General features: G+C 33.5%; 1 protein-coding gene across 1 annotated transcript in view; it reads right to left on the bottom strand.

Moving 5' to 3' along the window:
- The window catches only part of LOC148955721 (uncharacterized), a 49,157-nt gene extending 23,516 nt beyond the window's left edge, over positions 1-25,641 (bottom strand). The window contains exons 1-10 of the mRNA XM_089103663.1: positions 25,496-25,641; positions 23,272-23,383; positions 22,394-22,619; positions 17,419-17,654; positions 11,721-11,946; positions 9,254-9,489; positions 5,584-5,759; positions 3,560-3,738; positions 2,202-2,548; positions 959-1,079 (exon numbers count right to left, since the gene is read on the bottom strand). Coding sequence (XP_088959789.1) covers positions 959-1,079; positions 2,202-2,548; positions 3,560-3,738; positions 5,584-5,759; positions 9,254-9,489; positions 11,721-11,946; positions 17,419-17,654; positions 22,394-22,619; positions 23,272-23,383; positions 25,496-25,535 — 1,899 coding nt within the window. The 5' untranslated portion in view covers positions 25,536-25,641. The remainder of the gene's footprint in view (positions 1-958; positions 1,080-2,201; positions 2,549-3,559; positions 3,739-5,583; positions 5,760-9,253; positions 9,490-11,720; positions 11,947-17,418; positions 17,655-22,393; positions 22,620-23,271; positions 23,384-25,495) is intronic.
- Positions 25,642-27,585: the final 1,944 nt, after the last annotated feature.

Below are 27,585 nucleotides of genomic sequence, written 5' to 3'. Positions count from 1 at the left end.
GATACCATCTGGTTCGGTTAAGGCCAAAATTTCTGTTTTACGCAACAAAATGCTAAAAATTGGTACTTAGCTGTGGCAATGCCGGAAACTCATAGACTGTATATATATTCTTTCAATAACTGTAAACTTAGTGACCATTTCAAAATTTTCACTCGATATTATTTTGGCCGTGCTCGGACCACTACCTGTTGCCCGAACAAGAAGTTCTCGTAGAACATATCTCGTTGTTCTACATCCATTACTTGTATGCGATTACCTCATGGAAAACAAGACAAACAAACAAGTAAGTAAACGCACCCCTTATTGTTCAAGTTCTCGAGGAAAATGGCAAAATTCATGTTTTTGCACAAAGTAGTTTGAAATCTCAGCATTGGGGTTCTTGGGCACGCTGAGTTGCTGCAATTTGCACCAATATCTCACCCTGTTTAGGGAGCCCGTTTTTTTTTTCATTAATTATATGAGTTTTCTAAGGCTTATAGCTTATCATGAGTAATTTTAAATTTAATGGACTTTATATACTTGAAATCAATGCTAATAGAAGACCCTTAAGGATCATTAATTCTATTTTTTTTTCAATTCTATTTTTAGTGTTTCGGTTACTATAGACACATACCGTTCTTAACTTGCAGTTCGTTACGAGCTGCTCGATAAAGATAAAAAATTACGAAAAACGCTTGGTAACGATTATAGGAGTAAAGATGATACTTTTTTATTTACGAAGAATAAAAAAAAATCTATTGTCATTAGACGCAGATATCATTTGCGTTTTGGCAAGAAAATAATGAAGTTATATTATATATATATATTTTTTTTTGTTTCGCTAACCCGTAACACTGTTTTTCCTTTTTTTTGCTCTTTGTCTTGTCTTCTGTAGTGTTGGTATCGACAGAACAGATAATCAAGAAAAATACTTCAATTATTTTAATTTTCAGTCAGCACTTTACAAAGGACAGCATACCTTGAGGCCTTGCGCAATGACACCAATGGAAACATCGAAGAATTTTTTCCATGCTTCAACTCCAGCTGCATCAAGCCCTTGAGACTCTTGGAGGTAGGGAATTAGGATTGCTTCGAAGCTTCTGCAAATAAAATATTTAATTTAATTAATTTTTAATAAAATAATTTTTATTTCATCGTAAAGTAACTCTTCGTGCATGGTTGCACCAAGGTTGTTTTTGGGGGGAGGGGAGATTACAGCTGTAAAATTTACGAAATATTTTGAATACTGAACTCAGCGTGCTATGCATTTCCCTCAGCAAAGACCATAAATTGAATGGATACGTATGTAGGTTAGGTAGAAAAAAAAGCTTGCAACAGCTTCTGTTTAATACAAAAAAGGGTATGAAGTGGCTAAAAAAAAACTAACATTTACGGCCTAACTGTTCTAGACCACAGTATAGATATATAGACTATAGTGCAGATATTAATATATTTATACTGTTTTTTAGACGGTCTGGCCGTTCATCCCTAACTAGATAGCTTGCAAATTAATTATTAAAGTAGACCGGATGGGAATAGTGAACCATCGGCTATTCTAAGAGACGTAACAATCCCGTACAAAAGTGGAAGAAGTCGTTCAGAAGACACTCAAACAAAAAGAAAATATGAAACTATGAAACTAATGAGACAATTAGGATCTACCCATAGCCAAAATATTTAGACTGAACAAATATTTAATCATTAGGGGTAGTGAGAAGAATAGCTTAATTTCATTTATGTTTGGGATCAAGACGTTTCGGGGACAGAATAGACTAATAAAAACATCAAAATTTTTACATGGACTATAGAAAAATACAGTAAATTAATTGTCCATTATTAGCCATATTGTCCACTGTTCGTAATTGTTCATAAAAATAATCTTCAGTATTTATTATATATTTAAAAGTTTGAATCGACACTAATTTGTTCCCAACTATTACCTACTGCTTCTATATTTATGAATCTTTTCCCAGATTCATCTTACAGAGAGGAAAACTCCAAGTTTCCATCTTTTATAATTTAAAAAATTTATGCCATAAATATTCACTCTGATTAATGGATTAAAGATTTATGCTTGAAAGTTGAACATTGCTCAGATCAATAAATTAAGAGCAGGATACATATCTGGCACTGTAGTCGAGTTTACTTTTGATTTTATAAACAAGCACATCAGGAGCCCCTGGTGACTATAATATTGCCCACCCCTAACCTATTCTGCTTACCTGAAGTGCTCAGTTCCAGTTTTACGCTTAATGTGAGCATCACCAAGATTACGAAGAGCATACACAAAGTAAGAAGTATCATCAAGATTCTGAAGAAGGGTGTCGAATCCGCTAAGAACGTTGGCCATATGAGAGATGAAGCGCTCGTCTTCACGGAGGTTAACGAGAGGAACATCAGCGAAACCTTTGTTGACAAACAATGATTGGTATTCTGGGTGAACGTTGAACATCCTCATGAAGAGCTCCTGGCCGAGGAAGCGGAGATCTGTACGGGCAACAGACCATGAAGCCTTGATGGCTTCCTTTTGACGGCCAGTAAGGTGTGTAACTGGATCCACAATGTTTGCCTTTAAAACAGTAAAAATACTTAAGTTTTATTTTTAGAAATCAAGGAAGAGCAGGGCTGATCGTTTTGCAGTGCAACCCATTCAAAAAAAAACTCACTTCTTTTCTCTTTTTTTAATAAAACTATTATTACTTGATAGAATAGTTTAGTTGAGTAAAAATAAACAGTGATCCGTATGTAGGCTTGGTGCTGCAAAAGATACAAGAACTATGACTGCTAATTGTCGCTTATTTTCTCTTATATCGCTTATTTTCTCTTATATCGTCGCTTATTTGTCGCTAATTTTCGCTTATTTTTTAAAATAAGCGACAATTATTTCGTAAAAAGATACAAGAACTATGATTGCTAATTGTCGCTTATTTTTTAAAGTAAGCGACAATTATTTTGTCGCTTATTTTCTCTTATTTTCTCTTATATCGTCGCTTATTTGTCGCTAATTGTCGCTTATTTTTAAAATAAGCGACAATTATTCCGTAAAAATATACAATAAAAATGATTTCTAATTGTCGGTTATTTTTTACTCTTCAATAAAAAAATTCTACTACCTGGAAGAATATTTTGGCAGAGTAAAAATATCTTTTAAATGTGCCTAGGACTAAAAAAAAAAAAAAACGAAAAAAAAATCTATGACCGCTAGCTCCCATGTCTTTGTGCCTTTTTAACAACAGCAATAACAAAAGTGGATCATTTTGTTGCTGCAAGTCATAGGCAGCGCAATAGCGCTGCCAAAATAAAGAACGATGCTGGTACAATGAAATATTTTTTTATATATGTTTTTTTGGTTCGTAAAAAGAAGCGAATTCTGTAACCATAGGCGGTCAAAAATTGAAGATAGGGCTTCACTTATTTCTTACTCTTCAGTAATAACAAGTATACTGCGTGGTATAATATTGTGCAAGAGTAAAAACAATGCTATTTCTTTTTGGTCTGCCTACCGTTGCAAGTCACGAAAAAAAACAAGGCTACTATTTCTTAATAGTAGAATAAAATAAATAGCAAATGTATTTCTTACCTGTCGAAGACCTTCGTTCAAGAAGTTGATGATGACTTCAAAGACATGATTGAAAGATTTGACTGTGAATTCATCCACACTGTCTCCAAGAGTTTCCTGGAGGTACTCAACGAAAACAACTTGGTAGTTCTCGAAATGACTCCTGTCAGTGCCACGGTTGATATGGTCCAAACCCAATTCTTTAAATAAATGAAAATGAAATTTTTTTGTATTTGCCTTTTAAAACTTAAACCAAATACATAGTTATTAAAATATTGGGTTTGAAAAAAGACTCAAAGCGTTTTTATTTTTTCATGGAAACTTTTCCAACTTTAACCGTTAAATTTTAAAGACAAACTGAAAAAAAATCCATGTTTAAAGATAAGACTTTGATAATGTCAAAATATGGCTTATTGTAAAAATATGGACATAGCTAGGAATTTTCCTTAGGGAGGGGAGTATACAACCAGCCAGTTAGGGACGAATACCATCCTCTACAAAAATTTAGTTTTGCCTTCTGTTTGAATATTCTTATGGGGAAAGGAGCAATGAGCCTGCTATAGGGCTCTGATTAATTCCTCTCTTTTTACTAGTATCTGTATGTGTAGGCCTTTTGGCTTTCTGTAAGCTTAATTAATAATAATGAAAATAAGATATAGGTAATACATATTCTGTTTTTATGCAAAAAATAATATTTATGACCATTTATGAAAAGCTGAATGTATCTGTATCTTTGAAAAGTCTCGTATTTGTAAAATCCCCCTTTTTAGCCATTAACTCTTAATCATTAACTCATTAACCATTTAATCATTAACTAATATCCTTATTCTTGCTTCACAAGAAGCTATTCTTGCTTCACAAGAAGCCGTCGTGAAGCTTGCTTCACGACGGAAACACAGGCGCATTAAAAGAGAATGAGCAGATTAGAGGAGGTTGTAGTTCACTTAAAGCTCTCTTAAATATATAGAATAAAATACAAGATTAGAAGTAAAAATATTCAAAACAAATAGAAAGGATTTATAATTCTAAATTCAAAGCAAATGTTGTAACACATACAAGTATGAACGAAGAAGAAAGTTCTGTTTTGTCCATAACCGAGAAGCTAAGGGTTGTCTCCATGGTTCTCTTTATCCAAATTCCAAACAATTAAGCTTTCAACTAATTTTCTCATGTTTTGGTTTATATTTGAGCTGCTGATATAGAGCAATTCCTATAGTATATCCCCTCCTCCGAAGGAAATTATCTCCATGTATGTGCATAATCTCTGCATGAATTTTTGCAACAGAACAAACTATAAAGTTAAAGTTACAGTGTGAGTTGTCAGAAGCAACGGTCCCCCGTTACAGTTTGATTTTCTCCTGCTTAAGATATAAAATTCACTCTAGTTCTCATTTGCAAAACCTCACTTTGCCTTACATAATTCGTTTATCATTGCCTCTCCTCGGTTGATATTTCGAGCTGAAACCCTTAAAGTTAGTTGTCTCCCTCCCATTTCAAGCTGAAACCCTGAAAGTTAGTTGTCTCCCCTCCCCATTTCAAGCTGAAATCTTTAAAGTCAGCTGTTTCCCCTCCCCATCCCTGTCTCCAATAAATGTTTAAGGGTTAAACATGAAGTGCGGTAAACCATAAGAGAGGTCTAAAAACTTAGATTTTTGGACACCACGCCAATATTAATTTTGGAGAGGATCAAAAGAATATTGGAAGGTTGGATGGGCTTGAAGCCTTCCTTTTTCCCTGTTTAAATGCTTAGCTTGAAATATGTGAGTTTGTGTTTAGTGTATAATAGATATCTTCGATAATACGTGTCCATACCTTCGCATAAATACTTCTCTTTTGATGTCAGATACTGATTTAACACATAAGAAGCAGTAAATTTTGATTTGGAAATTGAAATAGAAAGCTATGGAATTTCAAAAGTTTAAAGAATCATGAGAAAAGTCATAGAAAGGGTATGATTGTAAGGGGACTAGGCACAAGTACCTTTACCTTTTTGTACGTGCCTGGTACTTTTCTAAACAACTCCAGCAAAAGAAAGACATATTTACCTTTGATCATATATACGAAATCAGATGGTCGGTTTAAAGCCAAGAGAGTTTGGTCAAGGGCAGACACCACACGCTGAGTGTGAGCTGCAAACTTTGGAGACTCTACAAGTTCAGCCAATTGCACACCTTGGAAGAAACGGAACATCTGCTGGTATTCTGGATGCGCAGCAAAGAGTCTACAAATATTAATTCTTTAGTAGGAAGTAGTTCTTAGGGAGGTTATTCCTTAGGAGGTATCACTTCGGTTTGTGTAAAGCTGGCATTTAGTTCTTTCATAGAAATTATCTTATTAGAAAAGGATTATACGTTTTTTTTTAATCTTATAGACGTGATTTTGATTGTTTTTTTCTAACTTTTAACAATTTTAATTTCAAGGATTGCCCAAGGTTACAATTGTGAAATAGGAAAATACGAGACTCGGAAGTAATTGAAAACACATTTGACGGTGTATTTTGTTATCACAATGTAGTAGTTGCTAGTCACAACTGAAACCTCTAAGAAATTTGTAATAAAAATTCCACAGAATTTATCGGGGGCTGATGGAAGTAGAAGGAAAAAACTAAAAGGAGTATGGCAAGGATCTATAAGTTTGTATTTTTTTAAAGCTGAAACATTTATCTTCGACATTACTTATCAAACATTACAAATAAAACATTTGCATTTTGAGCTGTTCTGTGTCAGAGATCGTTTTTATCAGTATTTCTTTAAAAAAAAAGAGCAAACAAATACATTAAACAAACGACGAGCAGAAGAAAACGAACAAAACTACCACAAACAGGATAGTATGAGATAAGATATACCCCCCCCCCCCAAAAAAAATAATAAGGCTTCAAGATCATTCGGTTCATTTAAGGCTTCATTGGGTGGGTGGCCTAAGTTCTGTAGGGTTGGGAATTTGGCTAAAGATCCTAAAGCACATATATCAAACCTATCTTTGCAGCATTTTCCGAAGGAAGTCGGCTATCCCTCTGTAGGGTTGGGAATTTGGCTAAAGACCCTAAAGCACATATATCAAACCTATCTTTGCAGCATTTTCCGAAGGAAGTCGGCTATCCGACTTCCTTTTTTCATGGAAACTTTTCCAACTTTATCCGTTAAATTTTAAAGACAAATTTTTTTCGTATGCTGATTACTAGCACCAATTTAAATATCAGCTGATGATAAAAGGCGTTTGGAGTATTTTGAAGGGATATAAGAATGCCATATTAACGAGGTATAGTGATAGAAATGGGCCATAAAGGTCATATAAGATTTCCCAAAGAGAAATATAGAGACTAATGTGCTTTAAAAAGTGTGTTTAATTTTATTGGCTTATCTTTGTGACATGGCTTCTTAAGTTAATCCCATTAATCCTTAAAGTATCAAAGGCATCAAAACAAAATCATTCTTTGCTACTTTTGCCCGTCTTACGTCTATTCATACCAAAAACCTCTAAGATTTTTTTATGTTTTAAAAATATGAAGTTTTTAGTGAACTATCACATTTTTCTCAGTCTTGCCTCGTTTAGCCGTAAAAATAAATCAGCAAAACTTTTTTTTCAAAATTTGACTAGCGCTTTTCGCCCGTAAAAATTCAAACATTAACAATCTGTTAATTCCCAAAGACAGGTGCTCCGTCAAAACATGCACTTTCTTAAACCATTTGCCGCCAGCATTATGTTGTTATTCTGTTTTATGCTGATTTTTCACCCTAATTTATTTTTCTTAAATTAAATAAAACAACAAGTTTTTTTTAACTGAAAGTAAGGAGCAACATTAAAACTTAAAACGAACAGAAATTATTACGTAAATAAAGGGGGTTGTTCCCTCTTCAACACCTCGCTCTTTACGCTAAAGTTTGAATTGTGTCCCAATTCTTTAAGAATGACTCCTGAAACACAAAGGCCGTCTAATTAGAACCATTAGACGCTTTTTCAAAAGTACTAAAAAACTTTAGCGTAAAGAGCGAGGTGTTGAGGAGGAGGCAACCACCTTCGTATACGGAATAATTTATATTTGTTTTAAGTTTTAATGTTGCTCCTTACTTTCAGTTGAAAAAACTTGTTTTTTTATTTAATTACTGATCGTTTTTAAAATAATGCCAGGAAATCTGACCCCACCTCCACGGGAAAAGCCACCTCCACGGAAATATCCTCTAGACAATTCAATCCCGGTGAAAATTTACCCCGGACAATTTCTCTTAATCACTCCGTGCGTAAAATTGAGACGGGAAAGAGAAAGCAATACATATAAAAAGAATTTTGTATAAGAATTCTGGCAAATTCCCCCAGTGTATAATTTCCCCTGGCAGGTTCACTCCCTGGAAATTTCCCTCCCCATGGAAAATTCCCCCATGGAAAAACCCCCACCAGAAAATGTGTCCCCCCCCCCGCCCAAAAGGGTATGCATACATCCCAACAACAAATACTAGCCTATGCGTAAACAATGGGCAAATTTTATAACTTAAAGACCTTTCCCCTGGGGCTGTGGGGGGAAATGTTATACCCAAAGGCATAGTAATTGGGGCTTTCAACTATAATAAACAAAATAGCTGTCTTAAAATTTTGATTGGACGATTTTGGGAAAAAAGGGTGGGGGAGGGGTCCTAGTTGCCCTCCAATTTTTTGGTCACTTTAGAAGGGCATTAGAACTTTTAATTTCCGTTCGAATGAGCCCTCTCCTGATATTCCAAGACCACTGAATCGATACGATTACCCCTGGAAAAAAAAACAAATAATCACGCATCCGTTACAAAAAAATACATTTCGCATTTTTGCAGATAGGAGGTTGAAACCTCTATAATAGGATTTTCCGATACACTGAAGCTGACGGTGTTATTTTCATTAAGATCACTTGACTTTTAGAGGGTGTTTTCCCCTTTTTTCGAAAATCACGATAATCTTCTCAGGCTCTTAACCTAAACTTAATGAAATTTATATATTTGAAATCAGCATAAAAGTTCGATTTTTTTTATATATATATATATATATATATATATATATATATATATATATATATATATATATATATATATATATATATATATATATATATATATATATATATATATATATATATATATATATATATATATATATATATATATATATATATATATATATATATATATATATATATATATATGTATATATATATATATTGGTATCGAAATTCCGTTTTTTAGAGTTTCGGCAGCTATTGAGCCGGGTCGCAACTTACTTACAGTTTGTTACCACGAACTGTTTGATTTGGTGACTCCTACTACCAAAAACTGAATAACCGTTTAAGTTTTAAAAGTATGTACTGTTGCCATGGGCGTAGGCAGCATATTGTCTAGGGCGGACAGTCGATAGTGTGATGGAGTTTTATCAACTGCTTTTTCCAAACCATCTGCTTTTTCAGCCATATCTAATGTAAATTTGAAGGTCTAGGGGGGGCTCTGCCCCCCCTCCCTCCCTACGCCATTTCAGTAAGGGAGAGCTCTGGTAATAAAATAGCTCCGCCTTTCAACATTTGATTGGGTCTTCTATTTGCCACGAACCAATAAGAAAAACAAAAAGTTGAATACCACTTCAATGGATCACCTGAAATTTTGTAACAATGGAAATGTTTTTATGTCACGGGACTTGTTACGAATAGTCTATACTCTCTTGGTTTCTCTGTAATTTGTGGTTATCGTTCATGTTACTTACTTTGCAAAGGTAGATTTTCCAACTTCTTGGAGATTTCCACGGACTTTGCCCCATGTGTTCAGAATGGCATTGTTTTCTAGACCTGATAGTCCAGTAATGGGGTCTACTCGTTCAAAGGAATGAAGACCGACAGAAATGTATTTTTCGATAGCATCAAATGCCTTATTCCAAGAGGCCTCTTGAGCCCCAGTCATGCCATTTTCCCGAAGGTATGCCAAAAGAGTGACACGGAAATTCTAACGGAAAACAAGAAAAAGTGCTTAAAATATTCAGAGTAGAATGACAAAAAAGTAGAATGACTTACAGCAAAAAAAGTAGAATGAACCCATGTTTGAAACATTTTATCTAAGATCAGGTGGTGCAAAAAAAAACAAAAATTTAAAAATATATTTTAAAGTACTAGTCTTTCATTAAAATGTAAAGATTTAATAAGTAAGGTCAATCGGTGCTGGTGCATTATGCGGGCACCGCTATATACTGTATGTGGAATGTCAAACGGAAGATGCTACAGTCAAACGGGAGAGACAGATACCCAGTACTAAAACAGCTATTAGAGTGGAATTGATCTAATATGAATGTTAAAATTACAATTTGGGATTTGCCAAAGACAGAAAAAGAGGCAGTTGAATTTTTACAGGATAAGGGGTTATTGCCCAAGACAAAAGAGTGCGAAAATGGACACAGCATGATTTTATACTAGTATGAGAAGCATATTGACAATCTGAAGTGAAGTCTGAAGGCAGAGATTATTTTTCAGCGATTGTGAAAGACACTACAGCGTTCTGGGCGCATAATTGTAAGTTGTAATTCTTATTATTCTTTAAATAAACCATTATAACCGGGTACCTGTCTCTCCCGTTTGACTGTAGCATTTCACATTGGACATTCCACATACACTATATAGCGGTGCCCGCATAATGCATCAGTACCGGTGAATCCTCAAAATCATGTAAAATATATAAAGCATACAAAAAAGGCAAAAATATAAATTTCTGTTCGTTATTAACATCATGTTGAGAGCGAGGGGCTATTTACTGTCCCCCACCAGACGTACAGTGGTATATATATTATATACTATACTATTTTGTATGGATGTATAACTTAGAATCAAAGAAGACTATTTCTTTTTCAAAAACATCAATCACAGATTACATATACATAGGTAATCATCGTTAATAATTTTGAGCATAATTTATGCTTACTGGTGCTTTTCTTATGGATTTTTTTTTACAAAAAAAGGACATTATTTTATATACTTTTTGTGTGGATTTTTCACCTGAACTGGCCTTTATTTAAATTTTCGCTTTGATCAATGAATAGGACCAGGTGTATATACTCTAAATTATGTTTCAAGTAGACTTTTGCAAATTCAAAAACTAATAACTGTTCGGGGTTTTAAAGCTGTTTGTACCTGTAAGATTGTTGTCTCATATACTGCAGTTAAAAATAATTTAATTGGGAAAATCTAATTAAAGTGAATTCAATACAGGTTTTTTCAATAATGTAACTTAGAGTAACTTAGAAAAATTCTCAGTTAAATATCGTGTTTCCACTGGTTTTGCTCTAATTTTGAAGTAGCAAATTTTATTGTAATTCAAATAGAATTTGTAGTGGAATCACTTATAGTAACAATGGAATGAGTAATCCAGTTTAAAGAACTCTTCTTCCTATTTTCTTGTACACAATTCAGACAGCAAATGGTAGCGCAGAGGCTTGACAATGCTGAACACCTTTTATATACATAAAATCAAGTAAAATGGATTTATCCAAATTATGAAATTTCTCTTTGTGTATTTTTAATGTTCTGAAAACTAAAAATGATAACTTTACACAACGGTTATTATCTGAAAACGGCTGATATCAGTGTTGCGAGGTTTTCCTATAGAAGATTTTTCTTTCATGCTTTATGAATCATTACATTTTTAACATTACTCTGCCAAACATATAAAGATAAAGATTTTACTAGAAATATATGAAAATATGGATGCTTGAAAAGCAATTTTAATTCTTACTATTTTTATATTAATTTGGAATTTTTCATAAAATATTTTAAAATAATTCAACCCGTAGGCTGTGCGTAAATAGTTTCTTATACCACACTGCTTTTCCATTTACAAAAAATCCAAGAGAAAAAAATAATCCCTACATTTCGGCTCCATGTCTGGGAGCCTTTTTCAACAAGAAAAAAAAAACTAAGGAAAAGAAACTTTTTCCTTAAAGTTTTTTTCCCGCTGAGAAAGGCTCCCGGACTTGGAGCCGAAGTATTCGTTTTTTTTACTATTTAAACTTTCGTTGTTATTGCATTAAATTAATTAAATTATTTCTTTATAGAGACAAGAAGCTAACAAAGAATTTAGACGTTTTTAAATATTAATTCAAAATATTGTTAAAATGAAATATTTAAAAAGATTAAACGAGTGACAGTACAAAAAATACGGCAGGTTTTGCCAAATTAAAAATTTATTACCTGGAAATGGCTGAGATCAGTACCACGAGCAATGTGCTGCTCACCAAGTCTTTTAAGGGTAGATACAATGAATGGGTTGTTATCTAGCTCTTTGATGATCCCGTCAAAGGCAGCAACGACACGGAAAACGTGAGCAACAAATCCTTTACTCTCACCCAAATTGGCAAGTTCAACGTCACGAAACTGTCTGAAGAGCTGTTGGTATTCTGGGTTAGCGTTGATCAATCTGACAAAAGATAGTAAGAAAGTTCTTGAAAGTTTTATCGTTCTAAAGCCTATCTGCGAACGGGCTTTATAAGTGACTAAGGAAAGTCTTAAAATAAAATTTAATGAAATAGTTTTATTCAGAAATAGAAATCAAGGACCAGTTACATGGAAGGCTCATGGCCACAAAACGAGGGAAAATGAACATATTATTTAAATACTGATTCAAGATCATAAGGAAAGAAAGGAAAGAGTGAAGAAAATGTAAATTGAAGAAAGGTGGTAACTTTGAAGGCTGCATGGTACAAAAAAGCCATAGTAAGAAACTACTAAAAATAAAACTTATTTGCCACCACCTCTCCTCTTAAAAATATTTTTGTATTTTTTCTTATCGTGGATCTCTATGGAGAGTTTCTAGTGTTCAGATGGGAGGAGGGAAGTTGATAAAAAAAATAACTAAATAAATATAAAAAAAAAAATAGCATGACCCAATGCCTCTGTAAAAGTTGTTATTCATGGTTGGAAAAAAAGGCCTTGGTCATTTATAACTCGAGTATAGTTTTTTCATGAAAATTAGTTTTGGTTTAGTTTTCAACGCACTAACAATTGCCTTGCGACAATCAAGAAAATTTTCGATCTTTGGACCCTTTAAGAACAACATTCAGAGCCACAGTTGACTTGACGGTAGTCACGCAAATATAGCAAACTACCGTAGTTGAGAGTACAAAAACACTCAGTTTTATCTTTAGTTCGCTCCCAACTATAAAGCGTAAATAGTTTTTTTTTCTAGACCCCCACTGTATTGCATTGTGTATAATTTATGCCATAACAAACCATTTTGTCTGCTATCAAATAGTATCAATTCCGCCGTTTTAACGAATTTTGAATTAAAAACAAGACATTCAAAAAGTGCCATCCTTTGACAGCTATGTTTATCCTGTAAAATAACTTTCTTCAGTTTCTAACAGATATATTTGTGCGATATAAAATATAGTGATTCGGAAAGGGACTTGACAACACTGCATCAAGCAACCAACGTCTCACAGCGTCTCCTTCTTTTCTTGTATGGATGCACAATTTCTTATAGAGCACCGTCGGCGCTTTTGTTGTTAATCATCCCTCCTCTCTTAGATTTAGTTTATCAGATTTAGTTATAATATTTCATGAAATATTAGAAAGGTACACTAGTTAGTCGAATTACATAGCCCCTCATTCCTCATGACAACAGCCGGTTCAAAATTAAAACTCCTCATGTTTCTTTAAATTCTAAAGATAAACAAATTTCCATAAATTTCTAACCCCTTAACCAAGAAGGTGCCCTGCTCTAATGGTATGACCTATCCTGACCTGGATGACCCTCTGTATACCTGACATGAATCCAATTTTTTTTTTCTATATGAAAAATCGGCTTCCCATGATTGTGGAGGATGAAATTAATTTTATGTATTGTAATCAGACTGATCAAAGTATCTAGCACATTATACCACATTTAGAAACAAGAAAAATAATCAAACAGTTCGTTGTAGCGTATTGTAAGTAAGGAGCGACCCGGCTCAATAGTAATCGAAACTCTAAAAAATGGAACTTTGATACCAATAGATATGTCAAAAGAATCTCCTTTTTAAACTAATTTCAAATATATAAATTTCATTAAGTTTAGTTTTACCCATCAAAGGTTACGAGCCTGAGAAACTTTTCGGAATTTTCGAAAAAAGGGGAAACACTCCCTAAAAGTCAAGTGATCTTAATGAAAACCGCGCCATCAGATTCAGCGTAGCAGAGAACCCTATCGGAGAGGTTTCAAGCTCCTATCTGAAAAAATGTGGAATTTTGTATTTTTGCCAGAAGAAAGATCACGGATGTGTGTTTATTTGCTTTTTTTCCCCTCCCTACAGCCCCAGGGGGAAGGTCTTTAAGCTAATTTGCCCATTATTTACGCATAGTATTTGTTGTTGGAATGTATGCATACATTTTCGGGAGGGGGAGCAAATTTACTGCTGGGAGTTTTTCTCCCAAAATTAATTTATTAATTTTTTTATTAATTTATTATATTCTTTATAAAAAAAAATCATAGCAAATTAACAATGTAATATTGTTTTCTAGTGTTAAATAGCTATAACTGAAATTCACAATAAAAACTTAGTCATTTAACTTCGACATTTAACTTTATTCAGAAAAATTAATTTATCTGAATCGTTATAAACTATCCATTCAACGGGCAACGATTTGCAATCATTGCAACGATTAATATGGTTATTCAACATTTTAATCGCATTTTAGCCCAGACCAGATAAAGTGTAAATACGTATTCCATTTGATGTATAGTAACATTAAATAAAAACCTATCCGACAAAATCAAGATAAAGTGATGACAAGAGTAAATAATAATGCAACATACAGGCTGTCGTCGCTTTTCGAACTATAACGTTTTATATTTAAAATTTCTATTTATATAGATAAAGTAAATTCTTTAAGTTGATATTACTTCAATAAACTAAGAGCATGAACAGCTTTATATGCACCATAATGAAGCATCGCAGTGTGTTGATGTGTAGAACTTCAAACACACAGATTAACCGGAAGGTTTAATAATAAACTGAACCAAGTTCTATTTTCGTTATCCTAAAAAATTGTTGCCCCAAAATGGCTGAAATTTATTTTTCTTTTTCGATGTTTAAAATAGCCTATTCACCAGCCTAAACCTGCTGCGGTGCTCCGGATATAGTCTGCCTTATTTCCTTTTGAGAATAGCAGGGGGGATATTGAATTGGCTTTGTTGTGGTTTATTGTTCTCTGATCTAACCAAACAGTTATTTTACTTATCATAGCAAATTAACAATGTAATATTGTTTTCTAGTATTAAATAGCTATAACTGAAATTAACAATAAAAATTTAGTCATTTAACTTCGACACTCTTTAATGCAAAGATTACTTTAATTAACTTAGAATAATTCAATTTTGAAGTCTACAAATAATTTGAGGTCAAATAATTTAATAGCATTTGTAATTACTTTAGCTTTCAGAAATATGGATGTTTTTCTCCATAATTTCTTATATTTTTAGTTTAAATCTGAGTAGTAATTCAATCACTTTTTTCTGAAGCATAAGCAACAACCATAAAAATGTATGATAATTTTTCTAAAGAACAACAGCAGCAATAAAAGAGATACTTCCACGTGAGCAAAGCACCAATGATGCTATTTAAATATTGCCTACCGCAACAGTGTTTTTTTTTTTTTTTTTTTTTTTTTTTTTTAATGTGAACCTTGAGAGAACGTTATCAGCACACATAGCGGGAAAAGTGATATCAGAATAAAAGAAAACGTTAAACTCAAGAAATATATTAAACCATGAGGAGGACTAGGCGTGCATGCTGAAAGAAGGCGGCTTTGTGCCTTTATTTTAAGCATGTTGGTTACATGTGTTTTTAGTCAGTAATTTAGCCTTTCCATGATTGGGTTGATCTAGATAAAAAAAAATATAAAAAAAATGCAAAAAATGGCTGATAGCCTGTGTATCACCTGCAAATTTAATCTTACACAATAGAAATTACAGACTTCCTTTCCTTCTTCACAAATGAAACATACAACTGGGATTAACCGAAGGCTAAAAATCATTGTAAGTAGTTCAGTCATCATCTTTTCTGGATTCAGATATTATACATACCTCAATTAATGCCAGATATCACCAAGCTGACTGAGGCCATCGCAGCTGCGCAAGTTTGTTTCCACCCTACTCTGTGCATACATAGCCTTACTATGTACTTCTTCCAATGACGTTTCAACTCTATGGAGCAACAAAGTATAAGCGATTCGACTTCCCGACAGAATTCTTGCACAAGTGCCAGTGGCTCTGACTTCTGTCCAAGTCAGATCTTTTACATTCAGTTAAGACTTATCCCGGTTGTGTACTAGGTTAAAACGCACCTTAGACTTGGCTCTGCACCAAGATTGAAATTATTGCTATATTCTTGCTCAAACATGGTGAAACATGATCCTTCTGCTGAAAGTTGGCTATTGAGTTAGAGGGGCTATGGATGCATTTTGGATGGCCAATCATAAACGCTAAAATCTCCTTGACGATTCAGGTTTTAACGAAGCGCAACATTTTAACGATCTTTAATAAAATGTGCAAAGAGCTGCATAGTTTTGACCCTTGATTCTGAGACTGTGTGAGCCACATCCCCCTCCCCCCAGACGAAGACACATTTCTTGGAGGTTTTGTTGTTCTAAATCAAATTGCTATTTCAAAAATATCATCAACAAACATAACTATGCAACTGAAGTAAAAATTTCATCAATGTTTATATAATCGGTAATTTTCCTTAAAGAGAATGATCTCTTGAATGGGGGCTATATATTTTTTTTTCTTTGTTTGAAGCTATTTATCAGATCCCCCTCAATTCTCTTATGAACATGAGTGGTTCAATGGCTGTGGTTCAGTGGTTTCTGTACATTTTATAATCAAGTAAGTGTTCGGTCTTCATTCAAGCGCATATTGTTGCTAATTCAGTTAGAAAAGAAACTCCCTTTGCTACTTATAACGCTTATGTTCTCTCTGAAATATGCAATTCTGCGAAAAGCTAATACCTGTATGCACTCCGAAAGGAATGAGATGAATCCATTATTTTTAGATCTACCTTTCAAAATGCCAGAATTGCAATATTATTTAGGCTGTTTCTTAGAGAATGATCTAAAGATGTCTAAGAAATTGGAAAATGTTCATTTTTCAACGATTTTAGACCATTTTTTTGCAGAGCAAATTTCAAAGTGTAAACCCGAACACGGTTAACCTGAATTCTACCAATCAAATAAATACACAATTCGTATCTTACCCAGGGGTGAAGCTAGGGCTTTGAGTTTGGGAGGGGGAATAAATAATATGTCAACAAAATCGTCCAGTGTGCCGACAAATGCGTCACCACACTTCGAATTAAGACGTCGAAGACAGTTAAATTTCAAAGGTGTTTTTGGGGGAGTCACCCCAACCCCTAGATGCGCCCCAGATCTTACTTTAAAACGTTAAAACTGTAGTACAGCAGAAAAATAACATGTCAAAACTTCCAAAGGGAACGGAAACCTTAAAATCCTTAATCCCTTTATTGCCTAATTATCTAAGTAATCTTTTTATGCTGGATTCTTGGTTTTCAGGTGGGACACCTACTCTGAATTCATTTGGATGCAAAAGTACATCATCAAATCGTTGGTCAATATTTTTATATAGACTTTTGTCGACTATTAAAATTGCTCGGTTCTTTTTGGTTCTCCAGTTTCAGCTTTAATTCTCCTCTTGATATGAAAATTGTCCAAGACTACCTATTTATGATCTTTTCCATTTATTTAAAAACAAATTCAACTAACTAATCTTCTTGTTAAAATTCTGTAATCGCCTTCTAATAATAATTTAGGTATATACTAAATGATATTCCATGACTTGATCAAGCCGCCTATCTGCAACCCCCCGGCTAATTTTCTAACAGTATTTTTGAATTACCTCTGGAAAACAACTGATCCGGTGGTTTTGAGGTCTCCACTGATTTTTGACCAGCTTTCCTGAACGTTTGTAACATCCAAACAACTAAGCCCGGTGACTTCGAGGTCGATCTGACGTTTTAAGAGTCCAGCCTCAAGAACATCGATGATGGTATCCCAGCCTCTTCTCCAAGCAGCAAGATCAGCTGAGTCAACTCCTCTTTGCTTCAATTCATCAATGAAGGCATAAGAAAAAGCCTAGAAAATTTGGCATCATAAGAAAAAATCACTAAGCTTTAAGAAATTTTTGTGTTGTTAAGATTATCCAATTTTCCCTCATATTGATAACCCTGATTAATATAATCTTAGAAGTGAGTAGGATAAGTGATTATGTTTGAAATTTTTAAATGTTGGTGTTTATTTCCACCATTTTCAGTTCAATATTGATCAATTTTGATAACCTCTGAACTTCCATCCAGGTTTACAACTATTCAGAAAAAAATTGAGCAGACAGCGATTAGTATTTTATCTTTTTGCCTGTTTAGAATCCATAAAACAAATAAAACATATATAACATATAAAACCCATAAAATATAAACCGGGAAAAATAAAACTAGGTAGACAAAATAAATATCACTGAAAGGAATCATAAATGGTGACGGCTAGAAACTTCGCGCTTCACACACCGATAGGATAGGTTTTAGTGTGATTTCTGAAGATTTTCAAATGGTTCGTGGTAACGAACCATAAGTAAGGAGCGACCCGGTTCAATAGTACCCAAAACTCTAAAAACGGAGTTTAGATACCCATAGATATATAAGAAAATCAGATTATTATGCGGATTTCAAATATATGAATTTCATTAAGTTTAGTTTCACCCATCAAAGGCTATGAGCCAGAGAAAAATTTGCCTGATTTTCTAAAAAAAAGGGGAAACACCCCCTAAAATTCATAGAATTTAAATAAAAAACACACCATCAGATTCAGCGTATCAGAGAACCCTACTCTAGAGGTTTCAATCTCCTATATAAAAAAATGCGGAATTTTGTATTTTTGGCCAGAAGAAGGATCACGAATGAGTGTTTATTTGTTGGTTTTTTTTTTGCTTGTTTTTTTCCAGGGCTGATGGTATAGACCCATTGGTCCTAGAACATTGTAAGAAGGCCCATTAGAATGAAAATTAATAGTTCTAGCGCCTCTTTTAAGTGACCAAAAAGATTGGAGGGCAACTAGGACCCCTCTCTCGTCCCTTTTTCCCAAAATCATCCAATCAAAATTTTGAGATAGCTATTTTGTTTGTCACAGTTAAAAGGCCCAATAGCTATGCCTTTGGGTAAGACGTGGCCCCCTCCCCACAGCCCCAGGGTATTTGTATTTAAGTTATAAAATCTGTCCATTGCTTACACATAGTATTTGTTTTTGGTAAGTATGCATACATTTTCGGGTGGGGGGGGGGACAAATTTTCTGCTGCGAGTTTTTCCACGGGGGAATTTTACATGGAGAGGGAAGTTTCCAGGGGAAGCTTGTCAAGGGAAATTATACACTGAGGTATTTGCCAAAATTTCTTTGCAAAATTCCTTTTTGTATGTCCTGCTTTCTCTTTTCCGTCCAGTGTAAATTTTCACTGAGATTGAATTGTTTAGAGGATATATCCGTTGGGAGGGGGATTTCTCCATGGAGGTGGGGCCAGATTTCCTGGCATTATTTAAAAAGCGATCAGAAATTAAATAAAAAACAAGTTTTTCCAACTAAAAGTAAGGAGCAACGTTAAAACTCAAAACGAACGGAAATTATTACGTATATGAAGGGGGTTTAACCCTCCTCAACACCTCGCTCTTTACGCTAAAGTTTTAATTTTGACCCAATTCTTTATGAATGATTCCTGAAACACAACGGTTGTTTAATTAGAACAATAAAAAGCTTTTTTAAAAGTACTAAAAAAAACTTTAGCGCAAAGAGCAAGGTGTTGTGGAGGGGGCAATCCCTTTCATATACGTAATGATTTCTGTTCGTTCTAAGTTTTAATGTTGCCCCTTACTTTCAGTTAAAAAAAAACTTTTTTTTTTATTTAATACATTTTAAAGCGATAATTTCTGGGATGGAAACAGTAGAAAAATGACCCCCTGATCTTAATAGAGTACTTTGTAAATCCTATTCTGAAATTCATCTTCTAACATAGTTGACATAGTTTTAAAATCACGTCAAATATAAACACAGCCATAGAAAACTTTGGGAAAGTTAGTATATTTTATTGGGGAAGGTGGTATCAAGAAATATTAAAATCCTTGATCCTGTTCTCCATTTCGTCTTTTAATATAGTTGATCTTGCTTTAAAACTGCTTCAAAAGCGATTTTGCTTTTTTGTTGTTTTTGTTTTTTTTTAATTTATTTTTTTTTGTTCTTGATGTACTCCGCTTCTTTTTTATAGTGGGTAATAAATAAATAATTATTATTTTTAAATGTGAACACAGCCATAAAATATAATGGGGGGAGATACAGATTTTTATGGAAGGAGAGGGGTTGCCACTTAACAATTCCTACTTCTAGGTGCACATTTTTTTTTTTATTTTACGTTTTAGGATTATGTCCAAGGATTTATCAAAGCACATGGGGTATTTGGGATGTATCCCAAGTTTTTTCTCTTAAAAAATATTTGGTGTTTATGTAACTCAGCCCCAGTTTAATCCAGCCCCGTTCAACACAGCCCCAAATTTCAACCGTTGCTCAACTCAACTTCTATTTGAATCAGCTCCAATTAAACTCAACTCCCGATTAAACTACTGTATATAAATTTATACAGTATAATCAAACTCAGTAATTTTTGGCTACTACATTATTGGCACGTACAAACAGCTCCTCCCTTTTAATCAACCATCAATGGTCCTGTGTATACTACCTCAGGACGCGTGTTTTGGCGGGAACTTTTTCAAAATGGCTTCGAAATCAGCTCGAGACTTCGAAATCTACTTGTAATTTCCAAAAATTCCTAATAATAACATTACACTAGTAATTACCGATTTTTATATATGTATTGGAATAAATTAATTTAAAATTAGATTCTTTAAAAGTTAGTGTTACAAAGATGAAGCAAGTTTCACGTTCAAGAGAAATCTGAAAAAATCTTATGTCGATTATGTTTCTACTTGTTTAATGTTCTCCGGAGCGCGTGCATCTCGGTCCGGCTTTGTCTAATGGTTGAAATAGGGAATGATTGTACTGTCTAAATCCATATACAGTGGTTTAAACTAACCCCCGTTTAACACAATCCCATTTAATTCAGCCCCTATGAAACCCAGCCCCTGTTTAACTCAACCACATTTTACTTAACCCCTCTGCAATTCAATCCCATTTCAATACAACCCAAGGTTCGACTGAAAATTCATTCGAATTGGTTTAAGAATAAGTTTGAACTAGAGCTGATTAGAAGCTCAAAATTTGCTTCTCGCTTCACCCGCAGTTCCCTGTTTATATTGCAGTGCCCTAAACTTAAGGTCAAATCTGACGTTTCAATGATTCTACGGGGTTTAAGCTTTAAGTGAAATGAAGATTTTATGGTTTTAATGGGAAATGTTTTATCGGTAAATTTATCCAAGTTTCAATTAATTTGCTAGCTGGATGACCAACCAATGCACGCCTTTATGTGGCAGGGGAAATAAAACTCGAATTCTGAGAACCTTAAACGGTCACCCATCTTAACGCCCCTGCAATAGTCCTGCCACCCTATAGAGCTAAAAAAAAAAGTAACGACTAGTTTTAAGCTCTTTTTAGAAATTCTGAAAATCCACTTCGCAATCCATTTCACTCTTGAGATGGAACTAATATATATCTGACAGTAACGAATCAACTTTGTATTCGAATAAGTTTTTTCCACGCATAGGCAGTATTTCCAAAACTTTTTTTCTTTTCCACTTTCAAGGGGATTGGGAGAGGAAATAATCAAAAGCGGTTTTAACACCCGATCAATGGAGCTTATTGTTTCAATCCTTTATGCTCCAGATATGACAGCAAAATTACATTTTTGTGCCATATGACATTTTATGATGGCTTTGTCATGACGAAATTATAAAAGGCACGTAAATGTGAAGCATTAACTTTCAAATGACCTCTTAAATTGTTCTCCATAATGTCCTAGCGCCTGGTTGCGGATGAAGAAATGAAAAAGAAAAAAAGAGACATCAGCGTTTCGAGCTGTTTTTCAAATTTCCCGTAAACTTTTTTCACAATAAACTTGTAAAGTTAAGTTCTTACGAGAAAGTTTTTTAAATCCATTTTTAAACTTTGTTTATGATGGGTCGTGGTTTGCTTTGTACTATGTTGCTGCTACTTCTGTAACCATGAAATTGAAGTGTGTTGGGGCTCTGTGCATGAAACTTTTTCTCTCTTGTGTTACAAATTCAAATAATCAAGACAAAAGGATAAATTATTGTTTTATTTAAAAATGGGGAGGGGATTATTATTACATTAAAGCAGCATAAAAGAAAATCAATTCCAACAGTGATAAAATCACTTAAAATAAACCATTCAATGAACAAAGACATTTAATTCGAGTCAACTTTTCTCTCTTTCGACAAAATAGGCTGGGTTATATTTTCTAGTTATATTTTTGATTTAAGGAGGATTGAGTTAAATGGGATTAGGTTAAACAGGGGTGGAGTTGCATGGGTTTGAGTTGAATGGGGCTAAATTGAATTGGGGTTGAGCTAAACAAAAAATGATTTAAACGGGGTTGATTTAAACGTGGGTTAAGTCAAACGGAGGTTGAGTAATAAGGGGATTCAGTTAAACGAGGTTGAGTTGAACTAGGGTTAAATGGGTTGAGTTGAAAGGTGTTGAACTAAATGAGGGCTCTGTTGCATGGGAAATGAAATAATCATTCAGTAAGATATTGTTTTTAATTCGTTCTGATTAGATGACCTCTCTTTCTTATATAGATTTCTCTCTATATAGTTCTCTTATTGTATTCTTTTTCTCTGCACAATCCAAATGGAATTCTTACCTCGAAGTGTCGTCTCACAGTGCCTCTACTGATATGTCTTTCACCAAGAGCAGTGAGTGTCCTTACTGCAAGGTCAGGTGTATCCATTGCAGAGATGACCTCATTAACGGATGCCAAAACGCGGCCACCATGGTAGAGGAGCCGCTCACTGTTGGCCAGCTCAGAAGCTGGAATGTTACGGAATTCAACGAACAGATTCTTGTACTCTGGTTTTGCAGCAAAAACACTATAAAAAGATGCTTGATTAGTTGTTGTTGAGAAAATGCGATTCCTAGGCTTCAATGAGAAGTAAGGATTACAATGATTAAGACAATCAATCTAATGGCGGCAATAACTAAAAAAAACTCTCTGTATATTCAAAACGCCCAATTCCATTTTCCTAAGAAATCAAGAAACAAAAATATTTGGCTAAAGTGGCATTCACATGTATATCTAGCAAGACTTCCATGTCTAGACACAGGTCCATCCATTTCAAAATAGGAAGAATTAGAAAATAAAGACAAAACAGTGAGGTTTCAGGTAACTAAAGTCCCGGCACCCTCTTGTTTTTACGAGTCTGTGGCATGCATATTTAATTTTGGATGATATCAAAACAAATTTTTATCAAATATCGTAGAAAAATAGACATGTGTAATGATAAAAGTTTGGTTGTGATTTGCTTGATCAATTTTGGCTTTTAAATTAATTTCTATACATAAAAATATTTTATAGAGCATAGGACAATTCAGTTGATGTTGTAATAGGAACCAAAGTAACCTAAACACTTAAGGGACTTTTTTTAAGATTACCCACAGATTATTTTTTCTAGTAAACAATTAAATAATATAACATTGATGAGCTAAAACATCCCGTTAAAAAAGGAAATAAGTAAAAGTTACCTAAGGAAAACGTTACGTCCAAAAGATGGCAAGTCGGTAACAACAGACCATGTTCGTGTGATAGTTGCTTTGTCACTACAAAGGAGCCCACGAATTTCGGCAGCAGAAGCGACTAAAAATTAGATATTTAGATTATATATATATATATATATATATATATATATATATATATATATATATATATATATATATATATATATATATATATATATATATATATATATATATATATATATATATATATATATATATATATATATATATATATATATATATATATATATATATATATATGTATATATATATATATATGTATATATATATATATATACTATATATATATATGTATATATATATGTATACAAATAAATTGCTTACGCATAATTTGGTTGTATTGACACATTCTCAAATGCTTTCTTACCAGTTATTTAATTTTCTATATATATATATATATATATATATATATATATATATATATATATATATATATATATATATATATATATATATATATATATATTTATTTTTTTTTTTGGGGGGGGGAGAGTATTTTAGGGAATAATACCGAAAAAAAAACAAATAATCGATTGAATATATTTTTCTATTTTCTGAGAATATCGTGACCATGTTGAAGCCTTAGGACAAGGAATAACCACCCCTTTCAAAAGGACATCCTAAATATTTAGACTAGCCTTGGAGTGCTTCTTTTTATATCGTCCTTTTTTCGTTCATTGAGATTAGTCATTTCTATGCGTCTCCCTTTTTTTCTCTCTCTCTCTCTCTCTATCTCTCTCTCTATCTCTCTCTCTATCTCCCCCCTCTCTCTCTCTCTCTCTTCCCCTCCCTCTCCCTTTTTTTCTCTCTCTCCCTCTTTCTCCCTCTCTCTCTTTCTGTATTAACAAAAATTGGGTATTTTGTACCCAGAAAAGAGAGACAAGATCAGTGAGAAGAGATTTGGGGAGGGGAGCGAAGAAGAAATGAGGAAGAAAGAGCAAGAACATTTTTCCTTATGTTATTTCCTTATGCTATAAAACAAGGTTTCTTTAAGAGATAGACACAAAGTTCCCAAGAAAATAGCAAGGGGCTTAATTCAACGTACGAGAAACTTGTGGGGAAGTTTATTGTCTACAATAGGAAATAGAGAGGAGAGGTGGTGCTAAACAAAGTAACACTAAAGGGTGACTGAGAATAAAAAAGAAAAATTAGGTCCTAATTTAGGATCATTAGAAAACATTACAGCCAAGCTGTAATGGCGTCAAGCTATTGTATAGTCAAAGATTAGATAAGCTATCCGCGAAATAGAAATTAATCAACAAAAATAGTTTAAAATATGTCCACAAATAAAACAAAAAACTAGCAAAGACACTATTCTTAAGGGAATTACTTTTGAGGCACAGGTTTTTTGTTTAGAGAAAACAGGTTTTTTGTTTACAGATATAAGAACAAGGGAAGTCAGTTATTTAAAATACTATTCTCCATGGCTTGTCTTGAACACAATTGTCCAACCCGATCAATTGCTTGAAAGATGAGATTCCTAGACCGTACTAACATCATCAGGTAAAGAAAGCGCAAAGAATTACTCGAGGGAGTGTGACTTAAGACATTTGAATTTATTTGTGAGCCTTTATTTGTGAGCTATTTAAGCGGCAATTATCACTACTGGCTCGGTGGAGAAAGTTGTGAATATAAATCCCTTTTCCCATTTCAGATCAAGTACGACTTTTAAACAGCTTTGAAGAGTTAAATTAATTACCAGGGCAGGGGATCGTTCCTCTAGATTTTTTGTCCCCTCCCTTAAATTTTGAAAACATTTCTGTTTTTTTCTTTTTTTGTATTTTCGTTGAAAAATGCGTTTTTCTCTGCATTGGAAACATAAACAGTAAAATTGACCACCTTGATCTTGAAAAAAAATTTCCCATCTCCCTACATTTTCGTGAATTTACACTACTAAATCAGAGAAAATCGACTGAACAAAGAGTTTTTCATAAGAAATTCTTCCATTGCACTTGACTTTTAATCGGAGCGTAAATTTTTGTAGTTGGTATTCAGGATAATCGAATCGTCAACAAATTATATATATTAAATATTTTGCAACGCAAGCTTTTAATCAGAGTTTAAAACAAAAAAAGTACCAAGTAATGTACCGTGTGGAGTACCATTGAAAATAGGGAGTTGGTTGAGAAAGAAAATAAGAAAAAGAGTAATGAAATATAAGGTCACTTACTGGCAGCAAGGCCTAAGAGTAAAAATGCGTAGTTCTTCATCCTGTACTGAGACGCTGCTCTCTACAGGCGTTCTGAAGATTCCAGAAAAAAAAATCTGTTTATATACCCATTGCTCTTATCATAGCCGGCAGCAATAACGAGTTTCCAGAGAGAAAAAAAATTATAAATGTCGTTGTTGCATGACCACTCATTGGATTTTTGGCCTGTAATCAAATTGACACACGACTTGAACGTGCTCTAAAAGTTAAGCATTTATAACACAAAAAATTGTCTATTGATTGGGTTGGGAGACATTTAATCTTCTTCTTTCTTTTAAAACCAACCCCAAAATATTATCATTTAAATAATTAGAATATTTATATTTAAAATATTTAGTGCTAATAAAAATATTAATATTTAAATTATTAATCGTTTAAATTTAAATAAAAGTGAAAATATTAACCGTGAGCCCTCATATTTTTTTCTTCAGTGCGAAAGTGTTGTTTATTTTATTTAATTATTTGAGATTGTTAAAAACCAAAAGTTGAAGTTGCTGTAACTAGTTATAAATTTACCTTACTTTATCAATTTAAGTAGCTTTTCCTCCTCCCTTTTTCTGTCTCAAATAGTTGAATATGGGGTTTAATAATTTGCTAAGCCCATTAAGTGATCAGCTGTTGGGGATTTTAGAGGGTCACGAACCCCTATCGATTGTGGCAGCGCTGCAGCAGAAACACTCCTACTTACACCATACTGTACACACTGAACAAGCCATACTGTGCTACTTTTTTACTTATATCAGACATACTCTGCTCCCTGAAAAATTAATTGAAAGTATTGACATACCGATTTATAATAAACTTCAGACAACGTGTATTTAGGTAAGCTTCTTGCACTATTTTTTTCATGATAGATTTCTTGAAAATTTTTGAATCTGGCAAAACTGTTACTTAGGTCTACCTTGCTATTGCTATCATTGTTTTAGATGCATGGTATTTGTATACCTGCCCATGCGTTGCAGTTTCTTTCTAACATTTTTTGTACATTTCTGTTTTACCTTACCAGGACAAAATTACAAATACTGTAGATGAGTTTTGGTACTGAGATTAATATTACCAAAAAATACTCTGATTTATCAACAAAGCTTTTGTAACACATGTTATAAGAAAAATGTCTTCCAATAATCCACCTTCCACCTACCAAGTCAATAAGTGCTTTATCACCCGAGTCTCTAAACATGCATTTTTATTTGGGATAATCAGTTCGACTTCTCAGATGCTCATTTAGCTAATAATATAAAAATATAGGGCCAAAGTGTTGTAATTTATTGACGAAACTTACTTCGCCAATGCATTAATTAGCATTCTTTTCTTCCCTAATAAATGCCTTTTTAAACGATCCTTGTCTTTCCCATTAAAACTGTGGCAATCCACTTTTTATATAAAAAAAGCTCAAACTTTCTATTTGATGCAAAAAAAAAAAATCGTCGATTTTTTCTTTTGATATTTTTTCTACACAAAAATATATACGTTCTTGAGGTTTTCTGAAATGAATGAAAATAGTTTACAGATTAATATCTTTGAAATTCAGAATTTTGTCCAAATGTTGGCACCATAGTATCAAATCAAAAGCCAGATATAATCGATATTTCAGAGCTTAAGGTCAGATCAATTTTTTTACGGCCAAGCCCAATTTTTAAGATTTTGGCTGTTGTAATATATTACCCAGTAATATGCGGTAAAAAAAACGGTATATTGCGTAACATTGATTTTACCAGAGATTGAAAAAGTTGAAAAGTTTTTAACCCATTGTATGATGCATTATCGTGTGTTATATTATCTGGAACAACTTCCTGCGTGAGTTCGTCGGAGTCACCGTATTAAAAATATTGTTAAAGATTCTCTTGCCTTTGATTACCTTTTTCTCTTTCTTCATTTCTTTTTCTTCCTCTATAGTGTTGAATTTACATTTTATTTTTCTTTCTTCGTTTTTTAGTATGCTATTATTAATTTTTTTTTGTCAGACAGTTGGTAGTTTTAATTTTTCTGTTCCCTGGTGTTTAACAGAGCTTAAACCTTAAGCTATGGTAAACAGCAGGGAACGTTTAAGC

This window comes from Artemia sp. Qi Xiang Cuo, chromosome 2, assembly GCF_049724085.1.
Source record: "Artemia sp. Qi Xiang Cuo chromosome 2, ASM4972408v1, whole genome shotgun sequence".
Lineage (NCBI taxonomy): Eukaryota > Metazoa > Arthropoda > Branchiopoda > Anostraca > Artemiidae > Artemia > Artemia sp. Qi Xiang Cuo.
The sequence above is the reverse complement of the archived record's forward strand: the minus strand, read 5'-3'. Positions and strand labels throughout refer to the sequence as shown.